Source organism: Notechis scutatus, chromosome 8 (assembly GCF_049901735.1).
Source record: "Notechis scutatus isolate UNSWTSFEM ecotype Mainland chromosome 8, rNotScu1.2, whole genome shotgun sequence".
Lineage (NCBI taxonomy): Eukaryota > Metazoa > Chordata > Lepidosauria > Squamata > Elapidae > Notechis > Notechis scutatus.
In genome coordinates, this window is record NC_142016.1 from 12335923 (window position 1) to 12354404 (window position 18482).

Genomic DNA, 18482 nt, shown 5'->3' on the forward strand with positions numbered 1-18482 from the left:
CATGCTTTGGGACTGAGGAAAGAGGTGCTCTGTAATCTCTCCAGAGAGAACTCTGGCTGTTGGGGAAGGATTAAAAGCACGAATTCATTAAGCAAGAAACCGGGGGAAAAAAGAAACTTTTTTTTGTGTATTTTCAAATGGCCAGTTCTTGCAATTGGTACTTCCAACGAATGGAGGAGAAAGAATTGGCTGTGCCTTGTTGGTATTCTGAAGTCAACCTCATGGCTTAGTTTTTAAGCTGGTCTGCTGTCTCATCTGCGCTGGTTTCAGATCTGCCAATTTTTAGAAACACAAATGGCTTACTAAGGAATCCAGCTGTTGCCAGGGATGGTTTTTAAAGTGGATATTTATCTCTCAGAGCTGTAGTGGTAATTCCTCAGTTCAAGTAGCCATTAAAATCAACTGTACAATTCTTGTTATTGGAAAGAAAAGGACTACTTCCAAATCTGGACGATTTCAAGAACGAAGGATTCATGCAGAAGTCCATAAGAGTTCACTCCATGGAAGCTATGATAGGAACATTTGTCTGCACCAAGTTGGGTGCTTCCGAACAAGCCCTAAAAGCAGTATTAAAGCTGGTTCTTGCAGCAGCTTTAGGGCTAGTTAAGCAATCGGACATTGTCCCAGAAAAAGGGACTAGAAAGTTTTACAAATAATATTGGAAACTTAGAAGAGGAAATGTAGGAAGAATTCTGCAAGATTCGAGAAACTCATTGGGTGAGATGCAAAAGGGCATTTGAAATGCCTCTTAGATATGAAGACAAAATGCTCATGAATTGATGAATCATGTCATCAAATACAAACTGAGTTATTTTTAGATGCAAAACTGAATTACATCGATTGAAGGCAGTAAGCAGATATATTTGGTCCTCCATATAGAGCTGGATGTTTTAAGTGGGGCTGGTAGACCTCCTGCTTCAAGAACACCCCATCCAGAACTTCCAACATCACTACCTGGCTTTAAGAATACAAATGTTTCTCTTTCTGAAGCATAGGACATTATGGTCCTCCACTTTTCTCCTATTCTTCACTTAAATAGCTATGAAAACTGAGTGGGAAGTCAACCAGCTGAGGAGAGAATTCAAGAGTCACTATGGAGACTGGATAGCATGAATGGCTCTCAGCCATTTAGTTTGTAAACCACACGCAAAGAAATCCGTGCATCGGTTTTCCCTAAACTGGCATCCTTCAAACATCTCAGACGATTGTTTTCATGATGTGAATCGTATGGCAGAACAAGGTGGAGAACATGTCCTGCAGGTGTTGCTGGCCCACAACTCACCATAGGCAACTAGGATTTTTAGTTCACTATACCACTTGGAGGTCCAACTCCCCACTTTCAGCGCAATAAGAACAAAAGATCTGTCTGGGAACAGGATGTTAAATGGTACCTTGCTAGTCTCAGAGCTTGGCTAGTCTTCAAACATTCAACGAATGTTGTTGATGTCCTCACTTAGTGGCAGATAAAAAGCAGAATAGAATTTATACTCCCTCAGGTCAGTGTTATTTACTTCCCATTTCTCCATTCATTTTCTCTTTGGAGGCTGGGCAGCAGGCAGTGGCTGCTCCATTCACTGATCAATTCACCTCTTTCCCTTGATTTTTGGTAGCAAAAAGGTCAGTTTCTTAATAGCCTCTCAAGTCATGAACCCTACATTCAGGCCAAATAGGAGAGAGAGGCTGACTTTGGTCACCTCTCAACAGTTCAAACTCTACACTCTGGATTCTGGGCAAGGAAGGCCCCTAATTTCTAAAGACAACAGAATAAGATGATTTGTGTGTTTTTATATACATACACAAATCGATTAAACGACGAACTCTTATTTGGTTCAAAATTGTCCATATACTACTTCACACAGAGCAAGAGAGAACAAGTTAAGGAGAGTCTCCAAAGGTAAATTCTTCCATCAGAAGGAAAGAATGTTTTGCTACCTGCATTATCCCATATCTCTGCAAACAAAAGACTTCACAGTTTGAGGAATCAGGCTATTCTCTCTCCTAGGACATGGTATTTTTTCTATATGCCCATCGTCCAGGAAATGTGCCGTCATTGTATATTCGATGTATTCAAACTGCCTTACAGTATTCATGATTCTGAAGGATAAGTCTAAATAGTGGAATAATCTACGAGAAGAGCAAATAGATTTTCTTGGTTCTGGCGGCAGCCCTTAACTTCCTTGGTTCATATACAAACACACACACTCTTCCACACCTACTGCTGGGTCTCCTCTCTGATAAGCATGGGGAAAAAAGTGAGGGAAATGGAAATGTTATGATGTAATATGATATATTGTTAATATAACACACAAAATCCCCCAAACCAATTTCCCTTTTATCCCACTCTCTATACTTACAGGTGGTCCTCGACTTACAACCATAACAGACCCAAATTTCCACGGCTAAGTGGGTTTTGCCCCATTTTTTTGGCCTTTCTTGCCACAGTGGTAAGTGAATCACTGAGTTGTTAAGTTGTTAACGGGGTTATTAAGCAAACCTGGCTTCCCCATTGACTCTGCTTGTCAGAAGGTCAGAAAATGTGATCACATGACCCCGGGACTCTGCAAATGTCATAAACATGAATTGGTTGTCAATCATCCATACTTGTTCATGTAACCATGGGAATGCTGCAACTGTCATAAGTGTGAACGTCGGACATGGCACTTTTTTCAGTGATGTTGTAACTTCAGACAGTCACTAAGTGAATGGTTGTAAGTCAAGGACTATCTGTATTTTCTAAGCAAATAAGAGCATAGGTTGATCTCAATTCAATAAACAAAGAGGGGAACTTTCCATAGCTATAATCACTGAAAAATTTAACAGGGAACAGGGAGAGTGCAGATTTTTGTTTTAGAGTCAATATTGAATTAGGAGAAGACATTGAACTAACAGATCAAGTTACTTTGAAAAGAGTAAGTTAAAATTCCAGAGGGTAAAAGGAGACACAGAGTAGAGGACTACAGTTTCCCTTGCCTGGGAAAGGAGAAGAAAGTTTCAAGAGCTCTTAAGTGGTCACATTTTAGGTAAGATTGTTAGAATTGTTTCCCCCACCACCTTCATTTTATATTTTAAGGATTAATAGCAATAGCACTAAGATTTATATACTGCTTCACAGCGCTTTCCAGCCCTCTAAGTGGTTTACAAAGTCAGCCTATTGCCCCTCACAATCTGGGTCCCCATTTACCGACCTCGGAAGGATGGAAGGCTGAGTCAACCTTGAGCCCAGTGAGATTCGAACTGCCAAATTGCAGGCAGCCGGCCACAAGTAGCCTGCAGTACTGCATTCTAACCACTGCGCCACCACAATATTCAATTTGTGAAATATTTGCCCCGTGCAGGGTTTGAACAAGGGGACAATCACCCTTTCCCTTGGAATAGGAATGATCTCAAGTCATAGTTGAAGACATCTCTAATGCTCCCAAAAACCATTGGACTTCAGCATTCATCATTGCTGCCCATGGCTGACCCAGCAGAATCCAACCACCAATTCGGGAGAGGAACCTTCCCCTATTGCTGGATTACCTTATTTATTGCATAGGGCAGGGGTCCCCAACCCGGACCGGTACCAGTCCGTGGAACAAGTCCTACTGGGCCGCTGGTTTGCTGGCGCCGCCATCTTTTTGATGAAAAAGTGTTTCCGGTGAGCTTTTCTGGGTAGAAAGCTCACCGGAAGCACTTTTCATCAAAAGATGGCGGCGCCAGCGCTCGGTGAGCTTTTCTGGGTAGAAAGCCATTTCTACCGGAAAAGCTCACCAGAGCATGCGCCGCCATCTTTTTGATGAAAAAGTGCTTCGGTGAGGTCACCGGAAGCACTTTTTCATCAAAAAGATGGCGGCGCCATATCGTACCGGGCCGCGCCATAAAAAAGGTTGGGGATACCGGGCCGCGGCATAAGAAAGGTTGGGGATCACTGGCATAGGGTATAATTAGGACAGGTTGGGATGTTCCATAACTATTAATCCTATGCCACTAGTTAGCTTCCTTCCCGCAGGAACGTCAGACAGGCCCCTTCTGAGGTAAGCCTGCAATGACTCAACAACCCATTAAGCGCAAATGGGCCATGGGCCTCATTTAGAAACTGGGGAAGATTTGCGTATGGCCACAGTCGTGCCAGTTAGTGATGCAAGATTTCAGTGTCCAGAATTATTGTGCTGGGCAACCTAGGCAGTAAAGTCACCTGCTTAAGGAGGCCGGAAGGGAAGAGCAGCAAAGATATAACATTAAAAGCAAAAAGAATGACGAGTCAAGATTGGGGGATAAATAGTTACATTGCTTTATCTTGCTGCAAATTCCTTCCCTGGACCAAATTTGTGGCTGGATCATCCTTTAACTCGGGGTTTAAAAAAGCAAAGGACACCGTTACTTTCAATTGCATCACTAAAGCAAAGCTTTTATTATTGTTATTTTTAGATCAGCCTTTCCAGCTTGGTGCTTTTGTTGAGAATTGGAGCGCAAGGCTCAAAATTCCCAACCGACTTCTGCACTCTGACCTGCTGGAAATTGTAGGAAGCTGACAATGGGATGTCACTGGAAGAGGTTGTCTGGAGTGGGGAGTGTGGGAATTGAGTGTCAACTCATAAACCATTCCTATGCCTGTTTTAATAGTTGCCATTAAAAAAAGGGTGGGGGGAGGAAGGAAATCTGGAAGAGCAGTTGAAATCAAAAGTACATTCCAACTCTTATCTTTGTAACTAAAATACCAGAGTTTTTGCCCGCCCGATATACAGTATTTATTTGGAGAACGTGATTGATGACCCCCAGCCTGTGAACATGCTCAATTGGTGAATCTGGTTGAGGAGACACCCCGGAGGGAGGGGGGAAACAGGGTCAAAGGTGACTGTAAATTAGGTATGCCAGAGTTGGCTTCATACAGGGCAGTGTTAGTATGTCGCCTCTAATAAATCCTTTGAAGTTTTTTGAAGCTTGGCTCAAGAATCGTGATTTGATTAGGGCGATTGCTGGAATCCTGACATTGAGGGGGTTTTAAAGATGAGGACAGGCTGGGAAGCTTCCATGGCTTCTTTCTTACCCTTAAAGGGCAGATTCTGTAAAGCTGGAATTTATCCCTTACATTTCTATATTACAATTTTCAGCTTTAGGAGCAGAAACAGGCCTTAAGGGTCCAGCCCTACTCTAATGTGAACATGACCAGAATTTTTAGGGGCATCAACAGAACAGGTAGTCCTCGACTTACGACTGCAAGTGAGCCCAAAATTTCCACTGGTAAGCAACCCAGCTTATTAAGCGAGCTTTGCCCCATTTTGCAACTTTTCTTGTCACCGTTGTTAAGCGAATCTGGCTTCCACGTTGACTTTGTTTTGTCAGAGGTCGCAAATGGAGATAGCATGATCCCGGGACACTGCCACCGTCATAAATATGAGCCAAGTGGCCCAGCAGCCTGAATTTTGATCATGTGACCGTGAGGATGCTACAAGGGTCGTAAGTGTGAAAAGCGATCATAAGTCCCTTTTTTTCTGGTGATGTCGTAACTTCGAACGGTGACTAAAACGAAAGGTTCTAAGTCGAGGACTACCTGTAATGGGGAAATGCTGGCTGGAGCAGGAAGAAAAGAGAACGGAATTGTTTGTGGGAATAAAGAGAAGGAAAAGAAAGTTTGCCAAGTAAGAACACCCCCCACCCCACAATTTCTGTGCTTAAAGAACCGGGCCTGATTTCGCCTCATTTATGCCTCTTCATACTATAAGACAGCAGTTGTGTTAAAAACTGGCCTAGGCAGCCATTTTGTCCCTGTTCAGCTCAGGTACACAACGTTGGCTTCTCCCAAAGAAAGTCCAACACCCCGGATTCTGAAACCTGGTTAGTTGAAAAGCCTCGCAACTTTGCTACCCCCAACGGTCCATAGGAAACTTACAGCGTCTGATAGGTGTTGTCCTTCGACCGGAGGAACTTCACCACAAAGAAGGCGACAGCTTGGATGCTGAGCACCAAGACGATCCCTCCAATGAAGCTGGCCGAGTCAAAGCCCGGTGGATAAAACTCGGGTGGGAGAGTTTCTGGTGGGCCAGTGGTCGAGCCTAGAAGGAACCAAGCCAAGGAAGGGACTGAGAGGAAGCAAGGCAAGAGAACTCATCCCGAACTTTCCCCCAAACTTTACTGTAGACGATATAATGACTCAAAATGACACTATAGGGCACTGCACACCAGAACAACTAGACACAAGGGCAGTTTTTCCCCGAATGCCATCACTCTGCTAAACAAATAATTCCCACAACACTATTTAGTAAGACTGTATTACTATTATTCCTCTACTACTAGATAATAACACTTCCTACCGCCTATCTCTTCCCGCTTATGACGATAACCGTGTTGTTTGTATCTTTACCATTTATACTGCTTTATTTGTTTCCTAGTATGATTTGATTGCTTATTATTAACCTATGACTATCACTAAGTATTGCATTCTTGATGAATGTATTTTATGTTTTCTTATGTACACTCAGAGCATTTGCACCAAGACAAATTCCTTGTGTGTCCAATCACACTTGGCCAATAAAAGAATTCTATTCTGTTCTGTTCTGTTCTGTTCTATTCTATTCTATTCTATTCTATTCTATTCTATTCTATTCTGTTCTGTTCTGTTCTGTTCTGTTCTGTTCTGTTCTGTTCTATTCTATTCTATTCTATTCTATTCTATTCTATTCTATTCTATTCTATTCTATTCTATTCTCTATGTTCTGTTCTGTTCTATTCTATTCTATTCTATTCTGTTCTGTTCTGTTCTATTCTATTCTCTATTCTAGTCTAGATGCTGCGTGGAAAAGATGGGAGATGAAATATTCTCCTTCTTTCAAGGACATGAGAACATGGGAAGGTTATGGACGTCATTGTTTGGGGTTGTTTTTGTTGCTTAAACCCACATCTAAACTGGAAATCACGGCAAGCTAAACCCTGATAAAGAGAGATACATTTATACTGCAGGTTGTGGACGATTTCTGCTTGTTTTGGTGCCTTCGAGTCGTTTTTGCCCCCTGGACCATTCCCTGCAGTTTTTTTGGGCAAGGTTGTTGAAAAGTGGTTCACCCTCCTTCCTATGGCTGTAAAAATAAAGGGACTGGCCCATTTATCCTTGTGCCTAAGGCAGGACTAGAACTCACAGTCTCCTGGCTTCTAGCCTGATGCCTTTGCCACTACACCAATGTGACTCTTGAATACAGCGGTACATATCGTCTAGCAAATCTGATTCCACATCTGTACTTTAAAAAAAAAAATGAACATGGAAGTGTTGGGAAGGCATCCAGCTTCAAAGCAAGAGAGAAAATCCTTCTTCCTACAAAAAATGTCTGTTAGCATTTCTTGATCTGTTTGGGTGGGATCTGAGACCCATCAATAAATACCTTACATTACAAGCTGCATACACCCTTGTATCCCACCCACCCCACCCCACGTGCACTGCTGATGTTACCTAGTTGGGTAATGAAATGTCTGCAGGAAAGCAACCACACCTAGAAAGCACCAAGGATCCCACCATTCAACCCTAAGCTACAAAAGTTCTCTTGTATTGGGCCAAGCAAAGTTTCCTATCCCCTCCCCTCCCTTTTCTTCTTATCCCTTCCCCTCCCCTCTCACTATCCCTCCTCTTCTCTTTCCTCTCTCCTCCCCTCCCCTCTTGCCACTCCTCCTCTTTCCTCTCTCCTATCCTCCCCTCCTTCCTTCCTCTCCTTTCCCCTCTCCCCTCCCTCTTGGCACGCTCCCTCCTCCCCTCCCCCCTTCATTTCCTTGGAGAAGGGAGACTGATTTCAAAACAGATCTACCCTGTCTTCTCCCAGGCACATTTTGCCCCAAAGTGAAGAAGAATGTCAAAAAAAAACAACAACAGGATGGCCGACATGGATTTGACGAGGACGGAGTAACACAGGTTGGAGCATCTCTAAACAGATTCAGTGCTGGAGCCTCCACACTAATGTGCCTGTGTATCAGCCTATGTGCCTCTGGTATCTCTCGGGGCCTTTGCACCTGGGATTTCTTTGTTGTTTCAAATGAAAGCCGCACCTGTTCTCATTATGTGCCCAGGAGCTGGGCTGATTTATTGCCATCTCCGTTTGCAGGGGATCTGAAGTCACAACAAAGCGGGGATTTTTCCCTTGAAACCCAGCAGCTCTGAGAGCTCGCAGGCAGCTTCTGCGGTTTTCCTCTCTTCCCTCTTATGGTTAGGATCCTATTAAATGTCACCTGAGGTTCCTATTTTGTGCCCTTGGTGGGAGGAGGCAGGGTGTGTGTGTGTGTGTCTCCTTAATCAGCAGCAAGACCTTTTGAATGGAGTCCCCGAGTTACGATCACATTTATGTTGCTAAGTGAAACATTTGTTAAGTGACTTTTGCCCCCATTTCACGACTATTCTTGCCACCGTTGTTAAGCGAATCATTGCATTTGTTAAGTTAGTAACATGGGTTGGTTAGTGAATCTGGATTTCCCCATGGACCAACGGTGAGATTCAAATATTGTTGCCACCGGTTCGGTGGGTGTGGCTTGGTGGGCGCACTTTTACGTGCGTGCACACACTTGGCGTGCACACGCGCCAAACAGACACTTTGCACAAGCACAGAGGCGTTCTAACTTGCCTCCTACAAGCCTGCATGATCCCGGTTGCTTCAGCAGCTGCCGCGCGGCGCTATTCTGTGCCGCGCAAAGCAGCTGTGCTTCAAATTCAGTGGATATAGGTGAGTATGGGAGCCCAGGCGGGTGGGTGGGCCCAACAGCTGAGCAGCGGAGAAAACTGGTTGGGTCTGCTGCTGCTCATCGCCCCTACTGGCTCTCTAGAACCGGACAGAACTGGTCAAATACCACCACTGCCATGGACTTTGCTTGTCAGAAGTCCGCAAAAGTTGCAGAGGTCCGGTAGGCACCCGTCATAAATGTGAGCCAGTGGCCAAGCATCTGAATGTTCGATCACGTGACTATGGGGGATGCTGCAACGTTTGTAAGTGTGAAAAAGGGACATAATAAATCACTTTTTTTCCAATGCTGTTGTAACTTTGAACGGTCACTAAATGAAGTCAAGGATTGCCTGTAGTTTTTTTTTTTTCCTGAACAGTTACACAACCCAAGGAACAAAGCAACACCTTGTGTGAAGGAAACGGGAGTCTATGGAATCGTCTTAGGATTCTGCCACCCAATTCTGTTGAATTTGACAGTCCAGAATAGAGCTGTTCTCCCAAGGAAGGTTTGCCTTGAACGCCAAGCAGAGGCCTCTGAATTCAGAGTATGACAGCATCTCATAAATCAACTTTCTCCAGACCAGCCACCTCCACGAGGCCTTCTGATTGATCTACCAGGGCTACCCAAGTGAATAATAAAAACACCTGAACAGCAGAGTGATTTGGCTATTACTTGCTATCCCCAACTGTAAGTAGGCGTATATTTATTGATTTCTAAGATTACTACCTTTCTCCTTGCCAAACTGCCTCTGAGCTGCAAATATATTACTACGAGGGCACCTGCACCTGCTCCATTTGCCCCATGGTGGCTCATTTAAAATATTTCCATTATCAGAGTACAGGTAGTCCTTGACTTACGACCACAGTGGGGACCAAAACTTCTTTTGTTGCTATGCAGGGCAGTTTAGTGAATTGGGTCCAATTTACAACCTTTTTTGGCTGCCATTGTTACACAAATCACATTGGCTATTCACAGCAATAGTACTTAGATTTTTATACCGCTTCACAGTGCTTTTACAGCCCTCTCTAAGTGGTTTACAAAGTCAGCATATTGCCTTCTACAATCTGAGTCCTCATTTTACCCCCGCTCAGTAGGATGGAAGGCTGAGTCGACCTTGAGCCTGGTGAGATTTGAACTGCCAAATTGCAGGCAGCCGGCAGTCAGCAGAAGTAGCCTGAAGCACTGTACTCTAACCACTGCGCCACCACGGCTCATTAGTGAAGCATATGGTTGTTAAGTGAATTTGGCCTCCCCCATTGACTTTGCCCATTGGAAGCTGTCTAGGAAAGTCTCAAATGGTGATCACGGAACCCACTCACGGGACAATGCAACCATTATAAAATACACGCCAGTTCCCAAACACCAGAATTTTGATTACGTGACTATGAAGACACTGCAACAGTTATAAGTGTAAGGACCAATTGTAAGTCACTTTTCTTCACTGCTGTTGGAATCTTGAACGGTCGCTAAATGAACGATGGTAAGTCAAGAGCTACCTGTGATATACTAACAATATGAATAGCAACAGCACTTAGACATATACCGCTTCACAGTGCTTTACAGCCCTCTCTAAGTGGTTTACAGAATCCGGGTCCTCATTTTACCCACCTTGGAAGGATGGGAAGCTGAGTCAACCAGTGAGAAGTGAACTGCTGGCAGCGAGAAGAGTCAGCCTGTAATGTTGCATTCTAACCACTGCACCACCAGGGCCAAGGAAAGGAACAGAGAAATAGCAATAGCACTTAGACTTATATACCGCTTCACAGTGCTTTCCACAGTACTCTAAGCAGTTTACAGAGTCAGCCTATTGGCCCCAACAATAGTCCTCATTTTACCCACCTCAGAAGGGTGGAAAGCTGAGTCAAAGTAATCTGCAGTACTGTGCCACTATGGCTCTCATCTTATCTCATCTCATTTCTCTTCTCCCTATTACATAAGAAGGATTCTTGACAAACTGGAATATGTTTAAAACAGGGCTCTCCAAACTTGGCCACTTTAAGACTAGTGGACTACAACTCCCATCATTCCTCAGCCAGTCATGCTAAGGAGTCTACAAGTCTTCAAGTTGCCAAGTTTGAAGGCGCCTGGCCTAGAAGAAGAGGGTAACTTTAAAGTGGGGGACATCACATCCTGGCACTACAGTGGAAGGGCTTGCGTTGGTTAAGACAAGAGAAGACAAACTTGGGGAAAGAGAAAAAAAAACAAAACACCCATGGTTTTCAACACTGCGATGATGCGTTGACATGCAGAAGATGGAACAGAGGTGTCTGTTTTGCTTCAAGGAGAGGATAAGAAATAATGAGGTCGTTGGGAAGCCAATTTGGGGGAAACTTCAGGTGAAGCTTCCTAATTGACAGTGGAACGAGTACTTCAGAAGTCAGGATGACAGTGGAACTCCTACGCTCTAGAGGGCTACTGGTCAGGGATGCTACAGCGGTGACAGATGCAACATGGCCAAGAGGGGAGCGTTGGACCATTCATCCTTCCTCATCAGGTGCTCTCCAGATAGGTTGAGAAGAGAGCCTTCCAGCCAACAGACTGCAGCTGGCAGTTCAGTACACAGACCGCAGATTAAAGGAGGCTTGCGCAAGTGGCCTCTTTGAATCCCATTGTTCTCCTTCCTTCCCCTGTCCAGTATCAGTTAAATTAGGCCCATATGGAAGGAAGGCAAACACAGACAGACCCACTCCTCCTCCCCCCCGTATACCTCGGCTATTTTCCCTCCAGCTCTTCCAGAAGTTCCCGATTCTGAGCGGTAAGCTCATTGGGGCTTAGAGATCTTGGTTTGTTTTGCTCGTTAAACTTCATAAACTGCCACATGCCCCCATAGCGTAGAATAAATCATTCTTATTTGACAATGCTGCCTCCGCTGCTGCCTCCTTCCATTATCTGTTTTCAGCAAAGAATCCCTGGCTGGCAGAGTTAACAAGCCAGAGCCAACCAGCTCTTTTAAGCAGCAGTTCTGGTTTCCTGGCAGTAGAAGAGATTAGATGATGCCGAAGGGACCGGGGAGTGGAATTTCCTGGCCAAATCAAAGCCTGGTTTTAAGATGTCTGGATGTTTTCCTTGCAAGCTATTCCCTCCCACCTCCTCCTCCCTCTGGCCACCCACCCCACAAGAGTCAACTCTAACAGGCTGCAACTCCAACACATGCTTAATAGAAAGTAGCCCTTTCCAGAAAAGATCCATCCCACACACAGACGCACAAAAATGATGGCTACTGGAAAACCACCCAGGCGGGAAGGAAAGCTTCCAACAGGAAATGCAGAGGATGAAGCGAAGCGGTTAGGACATGCCAGAGAGGCTAGCGTGGAAGCCCCACCAAAGCTGCTTCATGCGCCCTGAGATAAATGCGCATGCAATGGCCTATAGGGAGCCTCTGGCAGATCAATAATTCAGAAGGTTCTGGGGTAGAGTTTCTCACTTTAATTAGCCCAAAGCTCCTTGCTGCCTGCGCTTCGTTTCGGCAGGAAGATTCATCCTCCCAAAGAGCACCCACCGCTGCTCATTCGCACCCATCCATCTCCTGCTGGCTTCTTTATTAGAGAGCCATTTCCTCTGGCCTGCCTGCTTAAGCTTTGCTGCCCAAGTAGGGCAGGCCTGGTTAGAGCTTTCCAAGCCCCTCCAAGAGGGGGAAGAGATGTTTTTTTTTTAATTAACTCTCTTAATTTTCACCTGCAGTTGGTGGTGAAAGGCAATAGATGCCTTGCAGGTGTGATGCCATGACACAAGCCTCCGTGTTTTGAAAGCCGCTGCGAGATAGCCTTCCAAGCCAACATTTGTAAGATAGAGAACAGGCTGGGGGCTGCTTCTCTGCTCCCAATTCTCTCCCATATCCAGATTTTAACTCAAGTTAGAAATTTTAGGAAGCACCAAGAGTTGCCGAGAGACAGGTAGAATATAAATATCATCACAACAATAATACAAATGTGGCTGCGGTGACCTCTAGGGTTATCAGCAGACAGAGAGCCATATCCAAAAGTCTTGGACGTGCAAAATCTGCACATTGAAAAAAATTCCACCTGTCAATTACACAAGGCTACACTACTGGGATCCCCACATGTACTATACCGGTATATTACGATATCCTAGGTTCTTGGGAAGAACTCAATGCATAGGAAGGCCAATCTCAGCTAAAGATTTCACATTGTTGTATATATAACATAAAGAGTAGACTGTCAGCCCTCCCAGATGGACTGGATAAGAAGTACAACCAATAAGCTAATTCTCCTTTTTTGAAAAACTACCTTAACAAGGAAGGACTCAGTGGAGAAGAGCCTAATGCTGGGAAAGATTTGAGGGCAATAAAAGAAGGGGACGACAGAGAATGAAGTGGCTGGATGGAGTCACTGAAGCAGTCGGTGTGAGCTTAAATGGACTCCAGGGGATGGTAGAGGACCGGAAGGCCTGGAGGAACATTGTATATAGGGCCGCTATGGGTTGGACACGACTTTGCAACTAACAACAAAAACAACATTAACAGAATCTTGCAAGTCTGAAAGGACAACTCTTCCCTTGTCATCTTAAAACCCAAAAATCGAGGGAGGGTCTTTCTTGAGCCTTTTGCTTTGCCCAGCATGCAGCTGTGGGCTATGCTACCTCTTATCTAACAGTTCCTTTGGCAGCATCTCTTTGCTCAGTTATTCCCACATACTGTTACATGGATACAGTTTTTCCGTGAGCATGCTAGTTGGGGAATTTTGGGAATTAAATGGGGTGGGGACAGATGAATCTGATGCCTTTTATGGACTCTCCCAACTCTGTTAATCTAACAGTGTTGGTTGCCATGATCTCTAATCCACAGCAAAATACATTTTTAATAGATGGGGTGGAAGACTCAAGTCAACATCCCACCCAAATGAGTTTCGGTTACGTATTTGCTTCGTTTCACTTCATCTTTTTCCATCCACAGGAACGGCTGCCTTTAAGGATGTACTTTTCAGTGTATTTCGCCTTAAAGCTGACATTTCCAAATTCAGCATTTTTCTCGTGTCTTTTTAAATGCCTGTTAATCACCCGAGTTGAGAACTCTGTTGCATCCTTTAGAAAAATGTGAAAATCCAACGGATAACCAGAATCCAATTTATACATTAGCCCAAGAGGTCAAGCCAGCTCGTCTCCGAATTTGCAAAGATGGAATCCCTTGAACATCCCTCGTTAATGCAAAATCCTAAAAATAGACTTCCTCCGATTTTGTCTCTTTCAAATGTCTTGGAACTGCCCTTCCAGAATCCCTCCCCCTTTTCAATAAATCCATTGGACCTGCTCGCTAGAAAAGATGAAAGAGGTAATTTAGTACATCTGGAAGGCACAGTCTTAGGTCAAGCCCGTGCTCACAAATTTGCCCAATTCCCACAGAGAGCTTCTGCTAAACCTTCTGTGAAGGTTTCAGCAGCATCAAGGCAGCATCTTTTGCAGAGAAGATGAAAACATTTAAGCAGGAATATTTTCCATGCCTTTAAAAGCTACTAAGTACAGCAGTATCTCCCCAATCTGCATGCCTCCGAATATCTTGGCCTACATTTTCCACTAGTCTTCTCTGTCTCTTTATGCATTTGCTAGTGAATTGAAGCAAATAAACCTCTATTGAGGAAGAAATAACCCCCTATTTCCCATTCTGTGCCCCCAGATTAAGAGAGTTAAATGTCCAAGATCTTCAACTCGTGCGGAGGACACCAAGTGAAGGAATGGTGGGGTAGTGAATTTTCTGTTCTGATCCAAGCCTTGTTCAAATCAAACAAACACAAAGTATGTATAAAAGCAAACCTTTTTAATGCAGCACTGTGAATTCTGTGCATTCACAGCCAAGAGTCATTCAAAACTAATTGTCCCAATTAGGTTCAAGGTTGCAAAAGGCTGCCAGGAACAAAAGACTAATTGCAGATAAATATCCAAAGCCAGAAGTTTCAAAAAACAAACTGGAGAAAGCAGGGCTTCAACGAGGACTCTGAGTAGAAAGAACTTCTTTGCTTCCTGCAAAGAAGCCAATCCCGAAGGCTGGCTTTTATCCCTTATGGGAGGGGCCATCCACTTCCAGCCTTACTCCCAAGTCGCCCGTGCTGCTTCAGCTGCTTTTTCCTTCGAGCAGCCCTGCACACACGCACACTGAGCACTGGCTCCCCGGGGTCCTCTGCATCACTGCTGCCAGACTCCATAACCTCTGAAGGCAGCACCTCATTCTCCGACAGTCCTGGCCCCATCCCTGCATCACATGCAGGCCCCTCGTGCGAGTCCTCACTCTCAGAGACCTCAGCCATCCACACCTGCTGCCAGCGAACCACAACAATATTGAATTAGATAGGTCCTTTTCATTTGACTCAATATAGCTCAGTCTTTGACTTACCACCATTAATTTAGTGTCTGTTCGAAGTTACAACGGCACTGGGGGGAAAAGTGACTTATGACCGTTTTTCACACTTATGACTGTTGCGGCATCCCCAATGGTCATATGATCCAAATTCAGACGCTTGGCTACTGACTCGTATTTATGACAGCTGCAGCATCCTGGAGGGTCATACAATCCACTTTTGTGATCTTCTGACAAGCAAAGTTTATGGGGAATATAGATTCACTTAACAACCAGCTTACTCACTTAATAACTGCAGTGATTCGCTTAACAACTGTGGCAAGAAAGGTTGTGAAATAAGGCAAAATTCACTTAAGCGTCAGTAAGAGAAATTTGGGCTCAGTTGTGGGTTTAAGTCCAGGACTCCCTGTAAAAGGCTGTTTTTAGGTTTATCTTGGTCCACACACAAACCAATGAGACGCCAGCAAGTTTTCGGTTGTGGTAATAATGATGGATGCTCATTACCACATCACTGTCAGCTGAAAGGACCTCTCAGTTTCTCTGAGGCTCCTAAGGGAATCAGGGAAGGAACATCACAGCATCCCTACCCTCAAGCCACAACCTTTGTCTCCAACTGGGACATGTTTATGACCTATATCACTGCCACTCAACCTGTTTGATAGGAGGAGCAATGAAGAACAGTTTGAAAAGAGAATATAAAATAACAGAATTAGAAGGGACCTTGGAGATCTTGTAGTCCAACACCCTGCCTAGGCAGGAAACCCTACACCACTTCAGACAAATGGTTGTCCAACATCTTTTTAAAAACTTCCAGTGTTGGAGCATTCACAACTTCTGGAGGCAAATTGTTCCACTGATTAATTGTTCTAACTGTCAGGAAATTTCTCCTTAGTTCTAAGTTGCTTCTCTCCTTGATTAGTTTCCACCCATTGCTTCTTGTCCTGCCTTTAGGTGCTTTGGAGAATAGCTTGACTCCCTCTTCTTTGTGGCAGCCCCTATGTAAGCACTTGCCAGAAATATCCTGATTGGAAGCATTTGGAAGTGCTTTGATATCGCTTTCCATGTGAATACTTGCTGCCCAGCCCTTCCTCTTCCAGTGTAAACAAACTTACACAGATGACTTACCAAGCATGGGAATCTTCGGCTCCTTGGAAGATGGATGTAGAGGCTCCTTTGTGGTTGGGTGGGGATGCTCTGTGGTAGTTAGCTTTCGTTCTGTAAAAAAGAATATATTTTTTTTAAAAGCCTCCACTATATAGCAATAGCAATAGCACTTAGACTTATATACCGCTTCATAGTGCTTTACAGCCCTCTCTAAGCGGTTTACAGAGTCAGCCTATTTCCCCCAACAATCGGGGCCCTCATTTTACCCATTTTGGAAGGATAGAACGCTGAGTCAACCTGGAGCCTGGTGGAATTCGATCTGCCAAATTGCAGGCAGCTGGCTGCAGCAGAAGCAGCTTACAGTACTGCACTCTAACACTGCGCCACCGAGGCTCTAATACCATGATGGCGAACCTATGGCACGCAAGCTGCAGGCAAACTTACCTCACTGTGCATGTGCGCGCCTCACAGCTGATTTTCAGCCGGTTTGAGGCCTTTTTCAGCCTCCCAGAGGCTTCAGGAAGGCTTTTGCAGACTTCTGCAGGATTTTCAGGCCGAAAATTAGGCCCGTTTCACCACTTTCTGTTTTTCCAGAAATACCGGATGTGATGAAATGGGCCTAGTTTTCAGCCTGCAGAAGCCTTCCTGAAGCCTCTGGGAGGCCGAAAATCAGCGGTGGGGGTGGGGGGTGGCAGCAAAGTGGGTGGGGTTGCACGCGCATGTGTAGGGGGCATAGGGGACATATATATATTGTGTAGCAAGAAAAAAAAGAGAGACCTTCAAATTAAAGCAAAAACTGTTAAAATTGCCCAATGAAAATACAGTTACGGTATCCCAAAGGTGCTTTTCTAAAGGCAACTGGACTTTCTTGGGGTTTTTTCCCCCTTGAAAACATTTCCCTTCTCCTCCAAGAAGCTTCTTCAGTTCTTCGGTTCCAGTATGTAGATTCAAACCTTTGTGAAATTTGTATGATAGTGATGGAAAGAGGGCAGATGGCTAGAGAGCTCAAACATCCTTCTCGTAAGAAAGTTTTGTGAGTCTTTAGTTTGGAGAAGAGGAGAACATAACCGGTGTCTAGGAGGCCATGCCTATCATAGAGAAAGCAGACAGGGAGAAGTTTTTCACCGTCTCCAAAGCGTCAGCCTGCAAAACGACTTCAACCGAAGCCATGCTTACTTCTGCTTTGTTTCTTCGTTGCCATTCAAGGGTAGAGGGGGTGAACCTTAGGAATGTGGTGCCTCAGTTGGTTAGTCATAAACATCTACCAGCGTGTGAACCAAGGTCATGTCAACAGACACCTGTTGGGAATCTACGGCTGGACAGACTGGCCCACGTGACCTGAGAGATCTGGAGGGAGGGATGGAAATCCTATGCTTTTAAATATCCCTATGCATGGGAATAATTTAGAGCTGGCTTCACTTTTCTGAGTGCCAATATGATGTACTCATTAAAATAGTTTCTTCAACCTGAACAATGTGTCAGAGTCCTGAATTCCCAGAGTTCATTACGCAGAACAATGACCCAAAGTCTAGGACAAGGAACCGTCCAATGAAACTGACTCGGGAGGGATTAAGAAAAGAAGGAAATGCTTCTTCACGGAGCACACCTAGCTTGTGAAATTTTTCCTTCACTTGGATGATTTCAAAGGGGGTAGGGCAGTGGTGGGATTCAAATTTTCTTACTACCAGTTGTGTGGGCATGGCTTGGTGGGCATGGCAGGGGAAGGATACTGCAAAATCCCCATTCCCTCCCGCCCCACTAACCTGCTTTCCAGCTCCGTTCTCCTGTGCAGGGCAACCAAAGAAGACCCAGCTGATCAGCTGGGACTCGGGAGGCAGAGAATAGATGGGGACGGGGCCAGTCAGAGGTGGGATTTGCAGGTTCTCTGAACTACTCAAAATGTCCGCTACCAGTTCTCCAGAACTGGTCAGAACCTGCTGAATATGACCTCTGAGGTAGGGTAAATTATCCTTTTTGCTGAAAATCAGAATTAAATGCCAGGTTTCAGGAAAACTATCAATAAAGACAAATGGTCATGTGAAACTAAGTGGGACATCCGCAAACCATTACGTCACATGAATGTGTCCCTTTTTGGTGGCGTTGTCAACTCCTGTGGTCATGTGTCCACAGAGGGGCTCCAACCATTGACTTCTTGAATCTGGGTAAGTGCCTTCTTTCAGGTCGGTCATATCTTTGAAGCAAGTCATAAGTCAAGGACTACCTGTAATACTACTAGAAATGTCTTACTAGGGAATTATCTTAAACCAATCATCTAATCTTGGGGTGGGGTGCTTTAGCTCTGTGTTTCTGAGATGGGACTGACCTAACTGGCCTCAGGTACGGATAAATAACTTTTCCCTTTTTGCAGTGAGCCAGAAGAAGAAAGGCAAAAAAATAA

At 44.7% G+C, this 18482-nt stretch overlaps 1 protein-coding gene across 4 annotated transcripts in view; it reads right to left on the minus strand.

Moving 5' to 3' along the window:
• The window catches only part of CD164L2 (CD164 molecule like 2), a 38182-nt gene that overhangs the window by 3966 nt on the left and 15734 nt on the right, over positions 1-18482 (minus strand). Inside the window, exons 4-6 of one of the 4 annotated variants that reach the window (XM_087970667.1) lie at positions 16106-16195; positions 5870-6032; positions 32-272 (exon numbers count right to left, since the gene is read on the minus strand). In XM_087970667.1, the coding sequence (XP_087826793.1) occupies positions 227-272; positions 5870-6032; positions 16106-16195 (299 nt within the window). In that variant the 3' untranslated portion in view covers positions 32-226. Of the gene's footprint in view, positions 1-31; positions 273-909; positions 2232-5865; positions 6033-16105; positions 16196-18482 lie in introns of those variants that run through there. The other 3 variants (XM_087970668.1, XM_087970669.1, XM_087970670.1) reach the window with 3 other exon arrangements.